General features: G+C 40.2%; 1 protein-coding gene across 1 annotated transcript in view; it reads right to left on the bottom strand.

The window, feature by feature from the left end:
* LOC127649348 (CUGBP Elav-like family member 5) overlaps positions 1–17,390 on the bottom strand; it is a 233,613-nt gene that overhangs the window by 113,445 nt on the left and 102,778 nt on the right. Inside the window, exon 3 of the mRNA XM_052134402.1 lies at positions 8,420–8,468. Coding sequence (XP_051990362.1) covers positions 8,420–8,468 — 49 coding nt within the window. The remainder of the gene's footprint in view (positions 1–8,419; positions 8,469–17,390) is intronic.

Raw genomic sequence — 17,390 nt, 5'->3', positions numbered from 1 at the left:
AATCTGAAAAACAAGTTTTCAGTTAATGACCCTGCATCCGTGTGGAGCGGCCCCAAAGACTTTACTAACTTAAAGACACCATCCCCCAATACTGTAGGAAACAAACAACTAGCTGATGACTTGAATGTGTTTTACTGTAGATTTGAAAGGTCAATTCTCACACCCCACACCCGCGCTGACCTTCAATTCACACAAACATCAACACCTCCTGCAACCCCCTCCACCCCCTTCCTGCTACTCAATCTGCACTTCGAATCTGTGAAGAGGTGTGCCTTGTATTCCAAAAAAAAAAAGACAAGGAAAGCACAGGGCCCAGATGGTGTTTCATCCACTTGTCTAAAATCCTGTGCTGACCAGCTGGCACCCATCTTCACACAGATCTTCAACAGATCACTGGAGCAGTGTGAAGTACTCTGCTGCTTCAAAGACTCCACCATCATTCCTATCCCAGTGAAACCAAAAATCACAGGACTTAATGACTACAGACCATTCGCTCTGATGTCTGTGGTCATAAAGTCATTTGAGAGACTGGTGTTGGCCCACCTGAAGGACATCGCTGGACTCTTTCTAGATCCCCTTTAATTTGTTTATCGAGCAAACAGGTCTGTGAATGATGCAGTCATCATGGAATTGCATCCAATCCTGCAACATATGGGGCCAGGGACATATGTAAGGATCCTTTTAGTGGATTTCAGTTCGGCTTCAACACCATCATCCCAGCTATTCTCCGGACTAAGTTACACCAACTCTCTATTCCCACATCTATCTGTCAGTGGATCACCAGCTTTCTAATGGATAGGCAGCAGCTAGTGAAACAGGGGAAATTCACTTCCAGCATCTGTACGATCAGCACTGGTGCCCCCCAGGGATGTGCACTCTCCCCACTACTCTTCTCCCTGTATACCAATGACTGCACTGCCAAGGACCCATCTGTCAAGCTCCTGAAGTTAGCAGATGACACAACTGTCATCCGCCTCATCCAAGATGAGGATGAGTCTGTATACCGAAGGGAGGTTGAATGGCTGGCTCACTGGTGCAGTCAAAACAATCTGGAGCTGAACACGTTTAACAGTGGAGATGATAGTGGACTTTAGGAGAAACAACCCAACATTGACCCCGCTCACCATTCTAAACAGCATTGTGGCAGCTGTGGAGTCATACAGTTTCCTGGGCACTACCATCTCACAGGACCTGAAGTGCTTGAAGAATCTATCTCTGCCCAGACATAAACCTCTTACTTTAGTCGCATGAGGGCACGGGTAGAATGTGTGTTCGTCCATTGTTTGACTCCGACTCTGTTCCTCGAAGCTCGGGTGTTGAAGGGGGTTGTTTCCTCACTCTGTAGAAGGGCTGTACGGCAGCTGATATTCGGCAGGTTGGCAGAGAAAAATAGCAAAGTCGACTCGGTTGAAAAAGGAAGAGAAATCTTCTTTCTTTACTTCTGCAAGCAAAACAGTGAAGATGCGGATTGCTCAGTGGTCTCCTTTGGATCTGTCAGCGTGCTCGGTGGAACTCAGTGGAATTCAGTGGAGAAATCTCATCTCGTCCAGTGAGATGGAGATTATATGGCCATAACTTCAGGTATATACACGTTACTTCCTTGGGCAACGAAGCTTCACCTGGGAGCAGCAGAGATGCATCTAGAGGCACATACTGTCGCTGGAAGCAACACCCAGAAAGATCTCAGAGGTTTTATACTCCCAGTGACGTCATGGTTGAAGGACGCATTCTGTCGTGCGCCTCATCCATTAGGACTTGATACATAGGTGTAAAGTGAGCAAGGCTTCATGGGATCTATAGTCTGTTTTGGACTCCCTTTGTTTTATTTTGGTGAAGATGTTATCAGGCTGTATGTAGGCCTCAGTCAGGCTTGATGACTGTATGTAGGCCTGCCTTTGTCTCATATCTGAATACATGAGGCCCAACACTTAGCCCAATTCATTTTGGTAAGCCTATAAAAACTAATGTGTGTTTTGATCTTTCAGGTCGATTTGGTGCGAAATCATGACATCATGTCCTTAATCACAGGAAAGAAGTACCGGCTGTCACGTGTTCCGGCTGAGGACACTGTTCAGTTCCGTCACACAGTTCACAACAGCATCGCTGCAGTCTGATTGGATGTTTATCTGTAATCCATTTGGCTAAGTTGTTTACCTGCTATAATGCTTGGAATTGGATACAGTATGTTATATGGTAGGGTCATACTTTTATTTATTGAACATTACTTGAGTGTTTACTGATCGCGAGCTACGATGTCAGGGGATGTTACTGTGCATGTTTACTAATACTGTACGAATAACTTCTGAAATGCACTTTTTGTACATATTATTTTCATGTTGAATAAAGTATATTTTATTCCCATTATTGCTTGTTTTATGTTTTTAGGTAAAAAAAATTGTTAGGCCTACAGTTTCAACTACTTTATCAACTGCATTGTTAATTTGTTCCGTTTTTCATTTTAGTCAGAGTTTTAGTCTTTTGATGAAAATGTCCTTTAAAAATAGTCAATATTTTGTCATGTCATACTCATAATTTTAGTCAGTTTTACTTATTTTTTTTTACAAAAATTACATAAAATTTGAGTCCTTGAAAATAAAATCATGCAAAATGGACAAAAAAAATGGACAAAAGTAACGAACATGTATCGGATTTGGATCAGGCTCGATCCCCGATCTGTCTAAAAGCTTCAGCAACAGAGCAGATACCGATCCAGGTATCAGATTGGTGCATACCTAATGTATATAATATCTGTATGTACTGTGTATATATATATATCCTTCTAAAACGGTCAAAAAACTAGGGGTAACCATCGATAACAAGCAAAATTTCACAGACCACATCTCAAAGACTGCAAGATCATGTAGATTTACACTCTACAATATCAGGAAAATAAGATCTTTCCTCTCTGAACATGCCACACAACTGCTCGTTCAGTCACTTGTCATAACTAGACTGGACTACTGTAACTCTCTCATTGCAGGCTTTCCTGCATGTGCAATTAGACCTCTGCAAATGATGCAGAATGCAGCAGCACGTCTGGTCTTTAATGAACCTAAGAGAGCACATGTTACACCACTCTTTGTCTCTCTCCACTGGCTGCCGGTTGATGCAAGCATTAAATTCAAGGCTCTGATGCTGGCATAAAAAACAGTCACTGGGTCTAAAATCATTTATGCTGATCCACACTCCTGCCAGAAGCCTGCGGTCGGCTAAGGAACGTTGCCTTGTTGTACCAACACAAAGATGCACCAAAACACTTTCCCGAACTCTCAATTTCATCATACCACGTTGGTGGAATGACCTTCCCAACTCCATCCGTGAAGCTGACTCACTCTCTGTCTTCAAAAAATTGCTAAAAACACATCTTTTACAAGAGCACTTAACCAGTCAAAAAAAATTGTTTAGCTCAAATCACTAACCTAAAATAACTAACCCCAAACCCACTGAATAAGCAATAATAAAAGTGAAGCTTGCCTTAGAAAACAGCACTAATAAAGAGCTCACTGCAGTTGAATACAGTGATCTTTAAATAAGCTGCATTCAAGCAGCAATTTTATTTTACATATTTTTCCTAAAACATCCAAAGAATGAGACATCAAATCAGGCCACAAAATATTTCTTAAAATGGCATCACATTTGGCCTTTTAGATTGCAGATCTGGAGACCTATAAGCAGAGAAAGCTCTTTCAAAAAAAGCATTTCAGTATTTTAGACCCTTTTTGCTGAGTAGTGGGTGGCAGGAGCATGATAAACACTGTTTATACTGGCAAAGAGTGAGTTTGACTTAGTGTTAGACTGCTCTGGCCACAGGTCCATTCGGAAATACACTGGCTACTTGCTCTGCAAAATGACGCCATAGGGATTAGTCATTTTTTATTAATAAGGACAACATTGAGGGTAAAAATATTTCTGCTATAAAACCCTGTTAGCAGTCTTGCTTGCATATGTGACACCAAAAAAAAATGTATCAAACAAAAGTGTAAGTTTGGGGAATGAACACACAAGCAATTGTTAAAGAGCTTCTCTCGTAGCGCTCATGAACATGTAACTGAGGTCAAGATTTTCACTGAAAAATTACTTTGGGTAGTTACTTTTGGGTTTCTTACCGAAACCTATCGCATGCCTTCAGAAAACTGTAAGATCTGAGGAGCTTGGAAACAGAGGAAAAGTAAGATAAATTATACAGAGTCTACCACGAAATTCCTCAATGTCATAAATTAAAGACTCTGCCAATATGGTGCTCTTAAATTCTGAATCAACCTTGTGTAAGAATACACATTTGTTTATTCTCAACCATCGTCTGAACAAAGGAAACTTTTCAGGATAGCACATAACCTTCCTTCAGACCCCTCGTCACTCATGTTATAAATCAGGAAATACCCCCACGTGTAATGTCATCACATTACATGGCCATCTCGACCACCTGCAAGAGATACTTCAGAAGAAAGCCCCAATATTTGCCTTGGAAATCAAAGACTCTCCTTTGTCCTTCAATATAAACAATTTGCTACACTTAAATTAGACTAATAAGGAGCATTCAAGGTTTAACCTGATAATAACTCTGAAAATTCTGTTTCTCATAATGTGTAATGCATCATCCATGTTGTAAAACAAATAAATGTTATCATGTTTTGTAACTAGTGCATATATATATATATATTTATGAAAGTATGTCATATTTACTATCGTTGAGTTTCATTTTGCATGTCTCGAATGCTAATGAAGGGCATTTTTGTAATATTTTTTAGCGATTTCATTATATAAAATTTCATGATTATGCATTGCCTAATTTTGAGAGGAATACAGAAACCTTAAGAACAAAGACTCATTAATAAGCATCAGAAGAGGAGACAGAGAGATGATCACATGGTATCTGAAAAGATACTTCTGATTGGCTCAAGATACCTTGGCGGGCTGCCAACCTCAACCCAACAAATCCTTCCCACCTAGGATGAATTCTTCTCTTCTCTCTTGGCACTTGCTCTTCTCTTAGTCCTTCTTCGGCTGACATCACTTTGGCACCCCTCTGCCCAGGTTCCGCAAAATGCAGAAGAGTTCTCGGAAGGGAGGCCTCGCTTTAAAGTCCTGCCTGATCATTACAGCACTGAACTTCCTGCCATCCACAATCTTAACAGAGGTCCAAAACATTGAGGGAACAACCAGAACATTCAACTCACACAGCCAAAGAACCAAAGAAAGCAATGAAACGAAACGCAACATAGACATTTGCTAAAAAGTGCTGGTGTTTTATTTAAATAACCCAATTGCAAATCGAGGTATACTAAATTTAGTATCGATGGTCCAGGGCATGGTCTATAGACACCATAAATTTAAATTTCCTCTGTTACAGACCATTTCATTCACCTTCTGTTACAGTTACTCACCAACCAGTTTTACGTTTGTCTATGTGTGTTAGTTTAGTTTTATGTTGTAGTTGTTAGAAATAAAGTTTGCATTCAAAGAGAACTTGACTGTCGTATATTTTGATAAATAATCTCGTAAATTGATTCTTAAAAGATCTGTATGTTGGATGTTAGTAGTGTCCAGCAATTGATGAAGCACGTAATTTTGGTTTTGCAAAAATTTGTTATTGCCACAAAAATGTCATGGGATCAGGCTGACTTTTTACCCCACATCTGCTTTTATGACACTATCGGACAGGTTTAGATGTAGGATTTATGGTAGGGATGTCGGTTTTGTTTATTTAAAAACTTTTGTTAGATTAAGATTTGGTTTTAAAGGTTAATGACCTATCATCTTACGTATGCTTTTTAGGGCACTATTGGTTAGGGTTCGGTTCAAGGTTTGGGGGTAGGGAGGTAGGTTTTGTTCATTAAAACTCACTTGAGCATAAACCTTAAAAACATCAACTTTGTGAGTGAACATTTAACTCTCTTTTAGCGCCCCTCGGTGGATATTTCACATTGAAGTCACAGCCACAAAATTTTTATGGGATCATGCTGGTAAATATAGTTGATTGTGGAACGGAAACGGTAAAATATATCACCTTAAAAGTCATGCGTAATAGTAAAAGTGTTTTGATGTCATAAGATAGCAAAGTATGAGGAACAGGGTGAAAAGTAAGAGTTTATTAATGTCATTAAGGCCATAGGGGTAGAGACAAATTATATTAACCAATAAAATCCACAGACCACAGCATACTTTCCACAATCTAATCAAATCCTGATGGGTTTCACTGTTCAACGCTGTATATTCCATTCAACTGTAATGCAGACCGTTTACACATCTATACTAAAATGTATATATGCATGATCGTGTCAGGGAGAGTAAGATACCATTATTATGTCAGCCCAGAAATGTCAAATCATATAGGAAACATACCACACTTTTATGTCACGTATAATCACATCACTGTCTCTGTGTGGCTCCAATGATATGTGCAACAAGGCATTTGTACACGATGCTTCTGTTTTTCCGCGACAAACACATAGTGAATCTGCAAAGAGTGAGAATGCATTGGCGAGAGGCCCTAATAATTTATTGATTGTACATTGAAACTTGCCCTCTCTCCAGCTTGTATATTTAAGAAAAGCAGGCAGAGCGCAGGGGCCCCTGGGCCCTGTCACAGCTCCCGATCGAATGACTGTTTCATTTACAGTCTTATGCTAATGCACTTGGCAGAAGCAGGGCGAGATCTGTGCTCACATCTGCACTCAATAACCCAATCACTTTAACCAAAATTAATAACCACAACAGACAGACAGGGATAGAGACAACCGAAGGAGACGTACACAGAGGATGCATACTTGCATTCAAAAACAGCAATGCTGTAAAAAAAAAAAATCTCTTTATCAGTGTTAATGTCTTGTTTTCCAATAAAAATACAGTTTCTAAACATCCTTAAAACAAGATTAATTTCCCTGAAAAGTATACAATTTTTTTGTTTCAAGTTTAGTTCCCTATCTGTCACTCACTCGACATGTGTCGATGTAGTGACACTAGGGGTTGAACTGGGGAGCACCAAACATCTCTGATATCTGAGAAATGTCCAATGTGAATTGGCGAGTGGAATTTTCATGCAACTCCCCCGTTCCATACACCACAATCAACCTGGGTGCGGTCATTATCTCTCTGCCTCTGACGGCCACAATCGCTGTCTCACGTGTATAAGTTCTCACTGCGAGAACTTGACCATGGCGATGTTGCGATCGCGGCTCTCTTTCTTTCATAGAGGGAAAGCCACTCCAGGCACTCCCCGCCCCTTCTGCTTACATGCACAAGGCTGCGCCATCTAGCATTGGGGGCGATTTGGGGACTTCAATGGGAGCATTTTTGCCACCACGGACCTCCCATTCCCCAGCACGTTCGTTTCCGCCGGTCGAGTTCATGGATGAGTCAGGCAGCTTGCCCCAGGGCGAGCTTAATGTCTCATTCGGGGCTCGGGAGGATGATGAGGTATCAATCGCAGCATGAGGTATCTTGGGGAAATTTCTGCTCTGCCACCAGTCGTAGAGCTCCTCCCTTCCAGATAGGACCTACCGCAGGGACTCCTTTGTGATGTGATGTGCTCTCCACATGTTAACATCCCTTCGGGCAGGATGTTGTCTCCACAGTGTCCTTTCTCAATGGGGAAAGGAACACCTTCCACGGCACGAATACCTCTTGGTCCCAGCTAAGTGAATTTAACTTTTTTTTAAAAGAGAAAAGGTCAAAACAGCTGGTGCAGCCTATTCCCATTGTAAGTACGTCTTGTCCACCCCCTTGGGGTATGAGGGACTATGCGACTTACTCGGTAGCCTGCCTGCACCTGCACCACCGATCTATGTATCACAGTTCAGCTGGTTGTGGCATACTGTACAGGGACCCCAAGTATCAAAACATCACCCCAACATCGAGTAAGTGACAGATAGGGAACGTCTTGGTTACTGTTGTAACCTCCATTCCCTGATGGAGGGAACGAGACGTTGTGTCCCTCCAGCCACAACACTGAACTTCCCACTGAAATGGCCGGGTCTCTGTCTTGGCTCCTCAGCACAAACCTGAATGAGTGGATGCAAGCCGTCACCTTCAATACCCGTATGTCCTGGTGAGTGGCATGCAAATTCCACTCGCCAATACTCATTGGCCTTATCTCAAATATGAGAGCTGTTTGGGGCTCCCAAGTTTGACCCCTAGTGTCACTACATCGACACATCATCTCGTTCCCTCCATCAGGGAACGTAGATTACAACAGTAACCAAGATGTTTTCAAGATGTTTCTCTGTGGTGGAATGAGCTTCCAACCTCCACTCGATCTGCTGAAACCATCTAAACATTCAAGAACTCAAGAAAAAGACAAATGAACACAAAACGAAACATGCATCTATTGTGTACATCTCTTAACCGAGTTAAAACACTTACAAAAGTGAAAATAAATGAGTGTAGCAGAATATATGAGAAAGAAAGGAAATCTCTTTACCTCCTCGACTCTCACTATCAGCAGGCTTCACCTGAATAGGCCGTGTCATCTGCAGGAAAGGGAGAAAGAGTGAGAGAAAGGTTAATCTGGAGGTGTACGATAGAGACAGACAGTGGAGCAGTAGTGGAGCATGCAGTGTCTCTCTGCTGTATTCTCAGCTGTCAGAAGCACTCAAGCATAAAGCATCACTCTCATATCATGACTGCAGTACATCTGCTGTGGGTAAGTTTATTTAAGAGATTAGTTTGGAAAGAGCTGTTGGTGCATGCATGATCAAGAAAAAGAAAGAAAGGATGGAAGGAAGGAAGAAAAGAAAGAAAGAAATGAATTAAGATAGGATGTAAAAGAAAGAAAGAACAATAAAGGTCAAGAAAGAAAGAAAGGAAGGAAAGGAAAAAAGAAAGGAATGAATAAAGAAAGAAAGAACAATAAAGGTCAAGAAAGAAAGACAGAAAGAAAGGATAAGAAAGGAAGAAAGGAAGGAAGGAAAGGAAAGAAAAGAAAGAGAAAGAAAGGATGACAAAGAAAGAAAGGAAGGAAATAGAGAGAGAGAATGGAAGAAAAAAGAAAGAAAGAAAGGAATGAATGAAGAAAGAAAGGATGAAAAAGAAATAAATAACAATAAAGGAAGGATGGAAGGAAGGAAGAAAAGAATAAAGGAAGGAAGGAAAGGAAGGGAAAGGAAAGAAAGAAAGAAAAGAAAGGAATGAAGAACGAATGAAAGAAAGAACAATAAAGGTCAAGAAAGAAAGAAATGAATGAAGAAAGAAAGGATGAAAAAGAAAAGGAAAGAAATAACAATAAAGGAAGGATGGAAGGAATGAAGAAAAGAATAAAGGAAGAAAGAAAGGAAGGAAGGAAGGAAGGAAGGAAGAAAAAGAAAGGAAGGAAGGAAGGAAAGAAAGGAACAAAGAAAGAATGAAAGAAAGAAAGAAAGAAAGAAAAGAAAGGAAGACAAAGAACGATAGATGAAATAAAAGAGAGAAAGACAGACAAAATAAAAGAAACAAAGAAAGAAAGAAAAGAAAGAAAGAAAGAAATGGAAGGAAGGAAAGAGGGAGAGAGGAAGAAAATAGAAAGAAAGGATGAAAAAGAAAGGAAGGAAAGGAACGAAGAAAGAAAGAAAGAAAGAAAGAAAGAACAATAAAGGTCAAGAATGAAAGAAAGAAAGAAAAGAAAGGAAGACAAAGAATGATAGATGAAATAAATGATAGAAAGACAGACAAAATAAAAGAAATAAAGAAAGAAATGGAAGGAAGGAAAGAGGGAGAGAGGAAGAAAAAAGAAAGAAAGGATGAAAAATAAAGGAAGGAAGGAAAGAAAGGAACAAAGAAAGAAAGAACAATAAAGGTCAAGAAAGAAAGAAATGAATGAAGAAAGAAAGGATGAAAAACTAAATGAAAGAAAGAACACCAAAGGCAGGAAGGATGGAAGGAAGGAAGAAAAGAATAAAGGAAGAAAAAGAAAGGAAAGGAAAGAAAGGAATGAAGAAAGAAAGAAAGAAATGGAAGGAAGGAAAGAAAGAGGGAGAGAGGAAGAAAAAAGAAAGAAAGGATGAAAAAGAAAGGAAGGAAGGAAAGAAAGGAACAAAGAAAGGAAGGAAGAAAAAGAAAGAAAGAAATGGAAGGAAGGAAAGAAAGAGGGAGAGAGGAAGAAAAAAGAAAGAAAGGATGAAAAAGAAAGGAAGGAAGGAAAGAAAGGAAAGAAAGGAACAAAGAAAGAAAGAACAATAAAGGTCAAGAATGAAAGAAAGAAAGAAAAGAAAGGAAGACAAAGAACGATAGATGAAATAAAAGAGAGAAAGACAGACAAAATAAAAGAAAGGAAGAAAAAAGGAAAAAGGAAGAAAGAAAAATTTAATAAAAGAAAGGAATAAAAAGAAAGAAAGAAAAATGAAATAAAAGAAAGAATGACAAGCGAGATCTCTTTATCTCAATTGCTTATGAGAGCAAAGTTGAGAGCAAATTGTTTTTCAGATGTTTCTGCAGAGAAAAGGACCTTGTTAATCTCACATGTGTCTCCTGGAGCTTCACAAGAGATCTCAACAATGTCTCAAACTGTGCTCAGAATTGCCAAGATACCAAAATCTACACTCAAAAGTCAAAGAAATGTTCTCAGCAAATTCTTCCAAGACCAAATGATCTGAGCTATGCTCTCTATGTTCATATTATTCCACACAAAACATACATATAAACAATATCAATTCAACAGGAAAGACTATATATTAAAAAAAGGACAGGGTATGTCCACATAACATAATTCGAAATGCAAAAGCAAGAGAAGAGAGAAACGTTTACAACTGAGACTTCAAGACCTCAACAGATGGGCCGGACCAATATTCCATAGTTTAGGGGCAACTACCGAAAAGCTCGATCCCACTTAGATCTTTGCTTGGACCGAGAGACAGCCAACAGCATTTGGTTTGAAGATCTTAAATAAACAGCTTAAATAAAGATTAAAACTTATTCTAGGTCAATCATTAAATAAAATGTAATTCTCTGCAGAAATGCACAGACATCTGTACTTCAGGTGCACAAGGAGAACTGAGTTAGTGTTAACATGGTTCCATCACACAAAACAACATAAATAATGCTACAAAAGAGCTAAATCCAATATGAATTCTTCCAAATGTGTTCCTTTTCACCACTGGGAAGAGAAATCGGCCTGGGATTTTACATTGCAACTGGCCCAAAAGTTCACTGTCCTTTTCTGCATATCGAGACGCCGTTTTGTGGTCCGTTCTTCATAACGCGGCGGCTCATTTTAGCTTATCGCGGCCAATTCGGCCCGTTTCGCGGCCGACCCACCGGCCCGCTCGGTTCTCCCAGTGGCCCCAAAGTGCATCGGGCCCCCGGGAAAATGCCCGGTATGCCAGATTACCAGTCCAGCCCTGCTTTTGACCAAGGAAACCTAATTAAATAATTCAAACGCAAGGCATTCCCAATAGCCTTCATTTTGTGTTCAATAGTTTGAGTTATTCCCACTTAAAATCTACAGAATCATGAGCCCAAAACTTGACATTTCAATTAGTGGTTAATTAAGACAACTTGATTTTTTTCAGTAATGACAACATTAGGGTTTACAGGGTGGACCACAACACATTTTCTGTAACTCCGGTTGTCTGGAGTCCAAAAACACTGAGACAAAGTTGATACTTTCACAAAACCTAATTAAGAAATCCATTATGTCTCCTGTGCTATGAAAGAGCAAACTGGAGAAAGGAGAACTCCATCTATTTAACTCCACCTTGTTCTTCTGTACTTAATTTCCATCTAAACTGTGCTTTCTTCATTGTATTTTCAATACATTTTTGTTCACATTTAAAGATGGATGTTTTTGAATTTGTTAGACTCCCGAGCACAGAGGCACGAATTCATTGTCTTTCATGAATAAAAAGTGTGTGCTGTGATGCAGAGAAACTGCAAACAGACACATTTGCATTTGTTTAGTGTCTGATGTACAGAGGAAGACGAGCGTATGAAGAAGACAAGACAGTGAGAGACAGTCGTCCACATCTAATAAGTCAACACGGAGATGTTTTGTGTGGAGCAGGTTTGAAATCTGTAATCTGATCAGAGTGAGAATGAAAGAGCTGATCAGATCAGGCAGTGTTCCATATCCTTTACCAGACTCTCCACTATTCAGCAGGAAATCACAGCAGAAACAACAGACGACAAGCCACGGATGAAGAACACGGCATATTAAATCAGACACGCAAAAGAAGAGAGTGAATTACTGATAGGAAGAAAGAGACTCACAAGAGACTCACATTTATGCTAAGTATTAAACTCTGGCACGTAATTCGACCCATACCATTTGTGCTACAGACATTGAGCGTGTTTACATGCACGTAGTTTATGCACGTAGAATAAAACAGCTTATATAGTTTTCTGATATGACTGGAGTCTTATTTTAATGTGATTGGTCATGATTTCCATCATATATTGCAAAATTACAATTCATGTCTTTAGAGTAAAACTTTTTTAATGAGGAAAAAATTACTGAGTGCACCTTTAAGATGGGACCCAAACTGGTGAAACATATAACAATGTAATTAAATATTTGGGATTGTTATATTGCTTGCAACACATTTGTCATTTATTGTAAAATTTAGTGTTGTGTGTGGTTTTGAGCAACCACCCAGAAAAACCTGGCAACCACATAGCGACACACTCTGAATCAATCAGAAAATCTAAGCAACCGATCAGTAACTCCATGTCAACAACTCAGAACCAGAGATATCTATACGTAGATACCTTATTAGATTTGATGGGCCACGATACACAAGGTTATTATAGTTAACTGAAACTGAAACGAAATTCCAAAAAGTAACCTGAAAACTGAAATTAAAACTAAAATTTTCCCAAAAAATTAAACCAAACTGAAACTATCATTCATTGCTTCAAAACTAACTAAAACAAAATATAAATGATCATATAATATTTCAGTTTTAATTTTTAATTCTTTGACTTGTACAAGGCGTCTGTTAGTCTCGAAAGACAATGGAATTTCAGTGCACATGCAGAGTGTACAGTTAGTTGTTACTGCAACGTCTGCTGTGGCTGTATATTCCCACACGTGAGAGACAGACTCTGTTGCAGTGTCAACACCTGAAGGTTGTGTCAGTTCTCGGGTGGAGATGTTTTCCTTTCGTTTTGCTCATTTCTCCTCAACAAGCAGCCACAGCTTGTCTTCTCCAACTTTCAATCCAGTGGTCAAGGAGTGTCTCCAATATAAACTGTCCTACAAAAGTTCTTCCCAGCTGTTGATATCAATGTCGAGAGCATTAAGGTCTCTCTTGCATATATCTTTGAAGATGAGATGGGGCCGACCTGTAGCCCAGTTCTGAATATAGGATGTCCTTTGGGATTCTTCCATCATCCATCCTATATACATGGCCTAGCCAAGCTGGCGGAGAGTGACCATGCTTGGGGTTTTGGTGTGTTCCAGCAACTCGTTGTTGGTCACATGAACTTTCCAGGAGATCCCAAGTATGTGTCGGAGGCAGTGCATATAAAAGGCACTCAGTCTTTTCTCTTATGAAGATTACAGGGTCCAGGTTTCACTGGGGTAGAGAAGAGTTCTTACCATTCAGAAATGGTATACAGCAACTTTTGTGTTGATGGTCAGCATACTGTTTTTCCTCACTCTCTGCAACAACCTGGACAGGGTTGAGGAGGCTTGCCAATCCTCTTGTCAAGCTCTATATCGAGCGAGAGGTTGCTGGTGATGGTGGAGCCAAGGTAGGTGAACTGTTCCACAACATTCAGTTTGTAGTCATTGATGATGATGCTGGGTGGGTCCACGTCTTGGGCCATCACATTTGTCCTTTTGAGGCTGACCGTTAGACCGAAGTCATTGCAGGCCTTAGCAAAGCGGTCCATTAGCCACTGTAATTCAGCCTGTGTGGGTGGCTATGGTGGCATCATCGGCACACAGCAAGTCCCTGATGACTGCTTCCCATACCTTTCTCTTCGACCTCAGTCTGGCCAGATTGAATAGCCTTCCATCAGACCGGGTGTGAAGATAGATCCCCTCTATTGAGCTTCCAAAAGCGTGCCTTAGAAGACATGCGAAGAAGATCCTAAAGAGTGTCAGATCGAGACAAGGTCAAACGCCTTGGTCAGATCTATAAACACCAGGAAGAGAGGCTTGTGCTGCACTCTAAATTTCAGAAAAATATTCCACCCATTGCTCCATCTGCTAGCTCTTGTTCTGGATGGTCTCGCCTATTATTTGTAGGGCCCATGGCTTTCTTGATGCTGTCATACATGCCCCTGATGTTTCCAGTATCGACCGATAACTGGATGCACTGACAGAGCTGGAGCCAATAGTCATTTGCGCACTGCATTGATAGCCTCTGTACTTTATTCCTGGCAGATCTGTGCCTGGCAATCTCCCACTCTAGCGTTGAAGTCACCCAGTAGTATCAGGTGCTCTTTTTTGGGGATCCTGCCGATGAGTGAGTCTAACTGAGGCACTGAGGGTCGGTGCGTACACACTGATCAGGTTGGTGGGCCCAGTGGAGGTGTGGAGGCAGAGTGTTAGCAGTCTTTCTGTTCTTGTTGGCAGGGTTCCAGATGGCAAATCTAACGTTGTACTCTCTGACTTCCTTAGCACTCTTTCCTTGCCAGAAGAGCATGAAATCTTTTTCACTGAGGGACCCAGAGTCCGGCAGCCATGTCTCCTGTATTGTGGTGATGTCAATCTGGAGCCTTGCAAGTTCGTTGATGACTGAAGTCTTTCGAACATCGCTGATAGCCTGAAGATCATCTGACAATCCAGGTGTCATTGTTCGTACATTCCAGCTGCCTAGCTTGAGGGCTGGAATTTTCCTTGTTGATTTCCTTTTGTTGTTGTCTGGGGTTTTCCTTGTCGATTTCCTATTGATGTTGTCTGATGTGAAAGTCCACTTGTCAGGTACTTAATTATCCTAAGCCCTATGCAACCAATGATGAAAACTGTGGCGAGACAGCACCTAATTGGCTGGAGACTGCCAAGCTTGAGGTGGGCGGTAGCTGTCCATTGAGATATGGTGATTTCTTCCACCGTTGGAAGCAACCCCTGGTGCCAGGTCTATACCAGTCGAGCAAGTGGCTTATAATCAGTAACTGCTGCTTCCCGTGTTGTGTCGATGCTGTGAGGTGAAGCTGGAGTGATCTCTCCAGGGCAGGGTGGTATAGAGAATCAGCTGTTGAACATGCAGCAGATCCCCTCACTCCATGCAGCTGATGAATCCAAGGGAAAGACAAGGCTGATAGAGCTTGGCACCAGCGGCATCGCACGAGTTGCTAGAATGATGTTGTACACAACATCAGACTGCATTAGGGACTCCGACTCCAGATATGATGTCGAGGTTTACTCTCCTAGTCGTTCACATGGGTGGGTGAGTTTTCCTTCTCCTAGATGAGCAGCCATCCATGGCTGACGAGCCCCATCTACCCGAAGCAACTGGTTTTAAGGCGTTAGTGGTCCGCCTTTCACCCCTTCTCCTGTTGAAACGTGTTCCGCCGGACTTAGTAAAAGAGGCACTCAGAGACTCAAGCCATTGGAGCATTTCTAGGGATGTGGGAGCTTGTCCCCACTTGGTCCCCCCATGGCAAATTGCAGATAAAGTCCTCTACAAATAATATATCATTATAAAAATACAGAAAATTAACACCCAGTCATGACAGCCCATAGAAACCTTTGACTTGTGGATGTTGCAAATCGTTTTGTTTCTTTTAACGTCTCCATATGTTGCATCGCAAACATGCCATCTAATGGCCATGAGTTTCATGTGTGTGTACCCACATCCGGTTATGTGCTCAATGTTTCAAGATAAATGAATTAGTTTATTAAATCACATCATCTATTGCTGTTCAAAAATAATAAAGGGATACACATCTCCATATTTGTAAGCCCTTCATGGTTGATTTTACCATGTTTATGCCAGCCTAGCTATACGCTGTAGACCTATCTGTAATCTAGACTGGATAGGGAATAGTTTAATTTAAAGACCATTACACAAAGTTGTCTCCTGCCAAGTAATTTATTCATCTGTGTTAACTAAAATAGAAATAAAAATGTAAATAAAAATATATTGATAGACTAAAATAAAACTAAAACTAAAATGTATTGAAAAATTACAACTAAAACTAACAGACACAGTTGGTAAAAAAAAGAAATCGGAAACTAAACTAAATTATAATTTGAAATTGAAAACAAAATTAAAATTAAAACTAAATAACAAAAAACTACAATAACCTTGTTCGGCACGTCCACCATATTGGATAGGTCAAAAGCCAATTGTCTTTTCCAGCCGATTATCTGATTTTCCATAAGCATTGGACAATATTTTAGATGATATAAAAAAATTCTCCTCTACAAATAAATATACCATGGGAAAAATACAGAAAATTAGCTCCCAGTCAGTCAATCCATTACTTGAACTGTTTCCACACAAAAGCAGTTAATGCAGCATTCTGAGGCTTCTTCTCCATTCACTTATATATTGAAATAGCTCTCCTTGTTGACTGTTCCAAGATGGCACCATGGTTGATGTATACGAACAGCCGAATGAGGCATCTACGCATGTATATCTATGCTCAGAACACCCTAGCAACCACAAACTGAAATGTTAAAATGTAAAATCATTGGTAATTTTTGACAAGGAACACCACATTGTAAACCAAATACACAAAAATGGAGAGTACAAGAGAGAGAAAGAGATGTGGTAAAGTGAAAAACTGAAGATGGCAGGCTAGTGGTGCGGTTGCCGGTAGCGACATCACCGTGGCAGTGGAGATGAAAGACTCTCCTCTATGGAGTTGTCATGGAGACAGCTTGCTAAGGGTTCAGTCGCAACAGGATGCAGGGGATGAGACAGGCCAAAGGAAGTTAACATCTGCTAAAGGGGAGCTATCATTCACTTATAATTCAAGCCAAACAGAAGCGCAACAAACACAAATGGTTAAACAACACACGTGTGCTCACACAAACACACATATCGCAGGAACAAAAACAGCAAACTACAGATTCCGAAATAGTTACATTCTCAACTAACAGTAAAGGGAGTCACATAGAGTACATTAAATGCCACGCCACTTCACGCCACAAGTAATATAAAGCACAAATATCACACATGGAATGCAATGTTTTTTTATGCACAAGCTGAACTTGTCAACTGCTTATTAGATTCGAGATGGGTAAGATTTAACTTCACACCCTCTACAGTTATGACACATAATTTTTATGGAATAATAAATTGCTATTGAACCTTAGCCATGATTTAGTACATAAATAATACATAATACATGTAATAATACATGTCCAACACATTGTATTAAAAACTAGATATTACCAAAGTTTTGTCGAAAAAAACACAGTATTCTATGGTATATGTCCAAAAAGTAGATATTACCAAAGCACGTGTCCAAAAAACGTGGTATTCTATGGCACATGTCCAAAAAGTAGACATTACCAAAGCACG

This window comes from Xyrauchen texanus, chromosome 9 (genome assembly GCF_025860055.1).
Source record: "Xyrauchen texanus isolate HMW12.3.18 chromosome 9, RBS_HiC_50CHRs, whole genome shotgun sequence".
Classification (NCBI taxonomy): Eukaryota; Metazoa; Chordata; class Actinopteri; order Cypriniformes; family Catostomidae; genus Xyrauchen; species Xyrauchen texanus.
The sequence above is the reverse complement of the archived record's forward strand: the minus strand, read 5'-3'. Positions and strand labels throughout refer to the sequence as shown.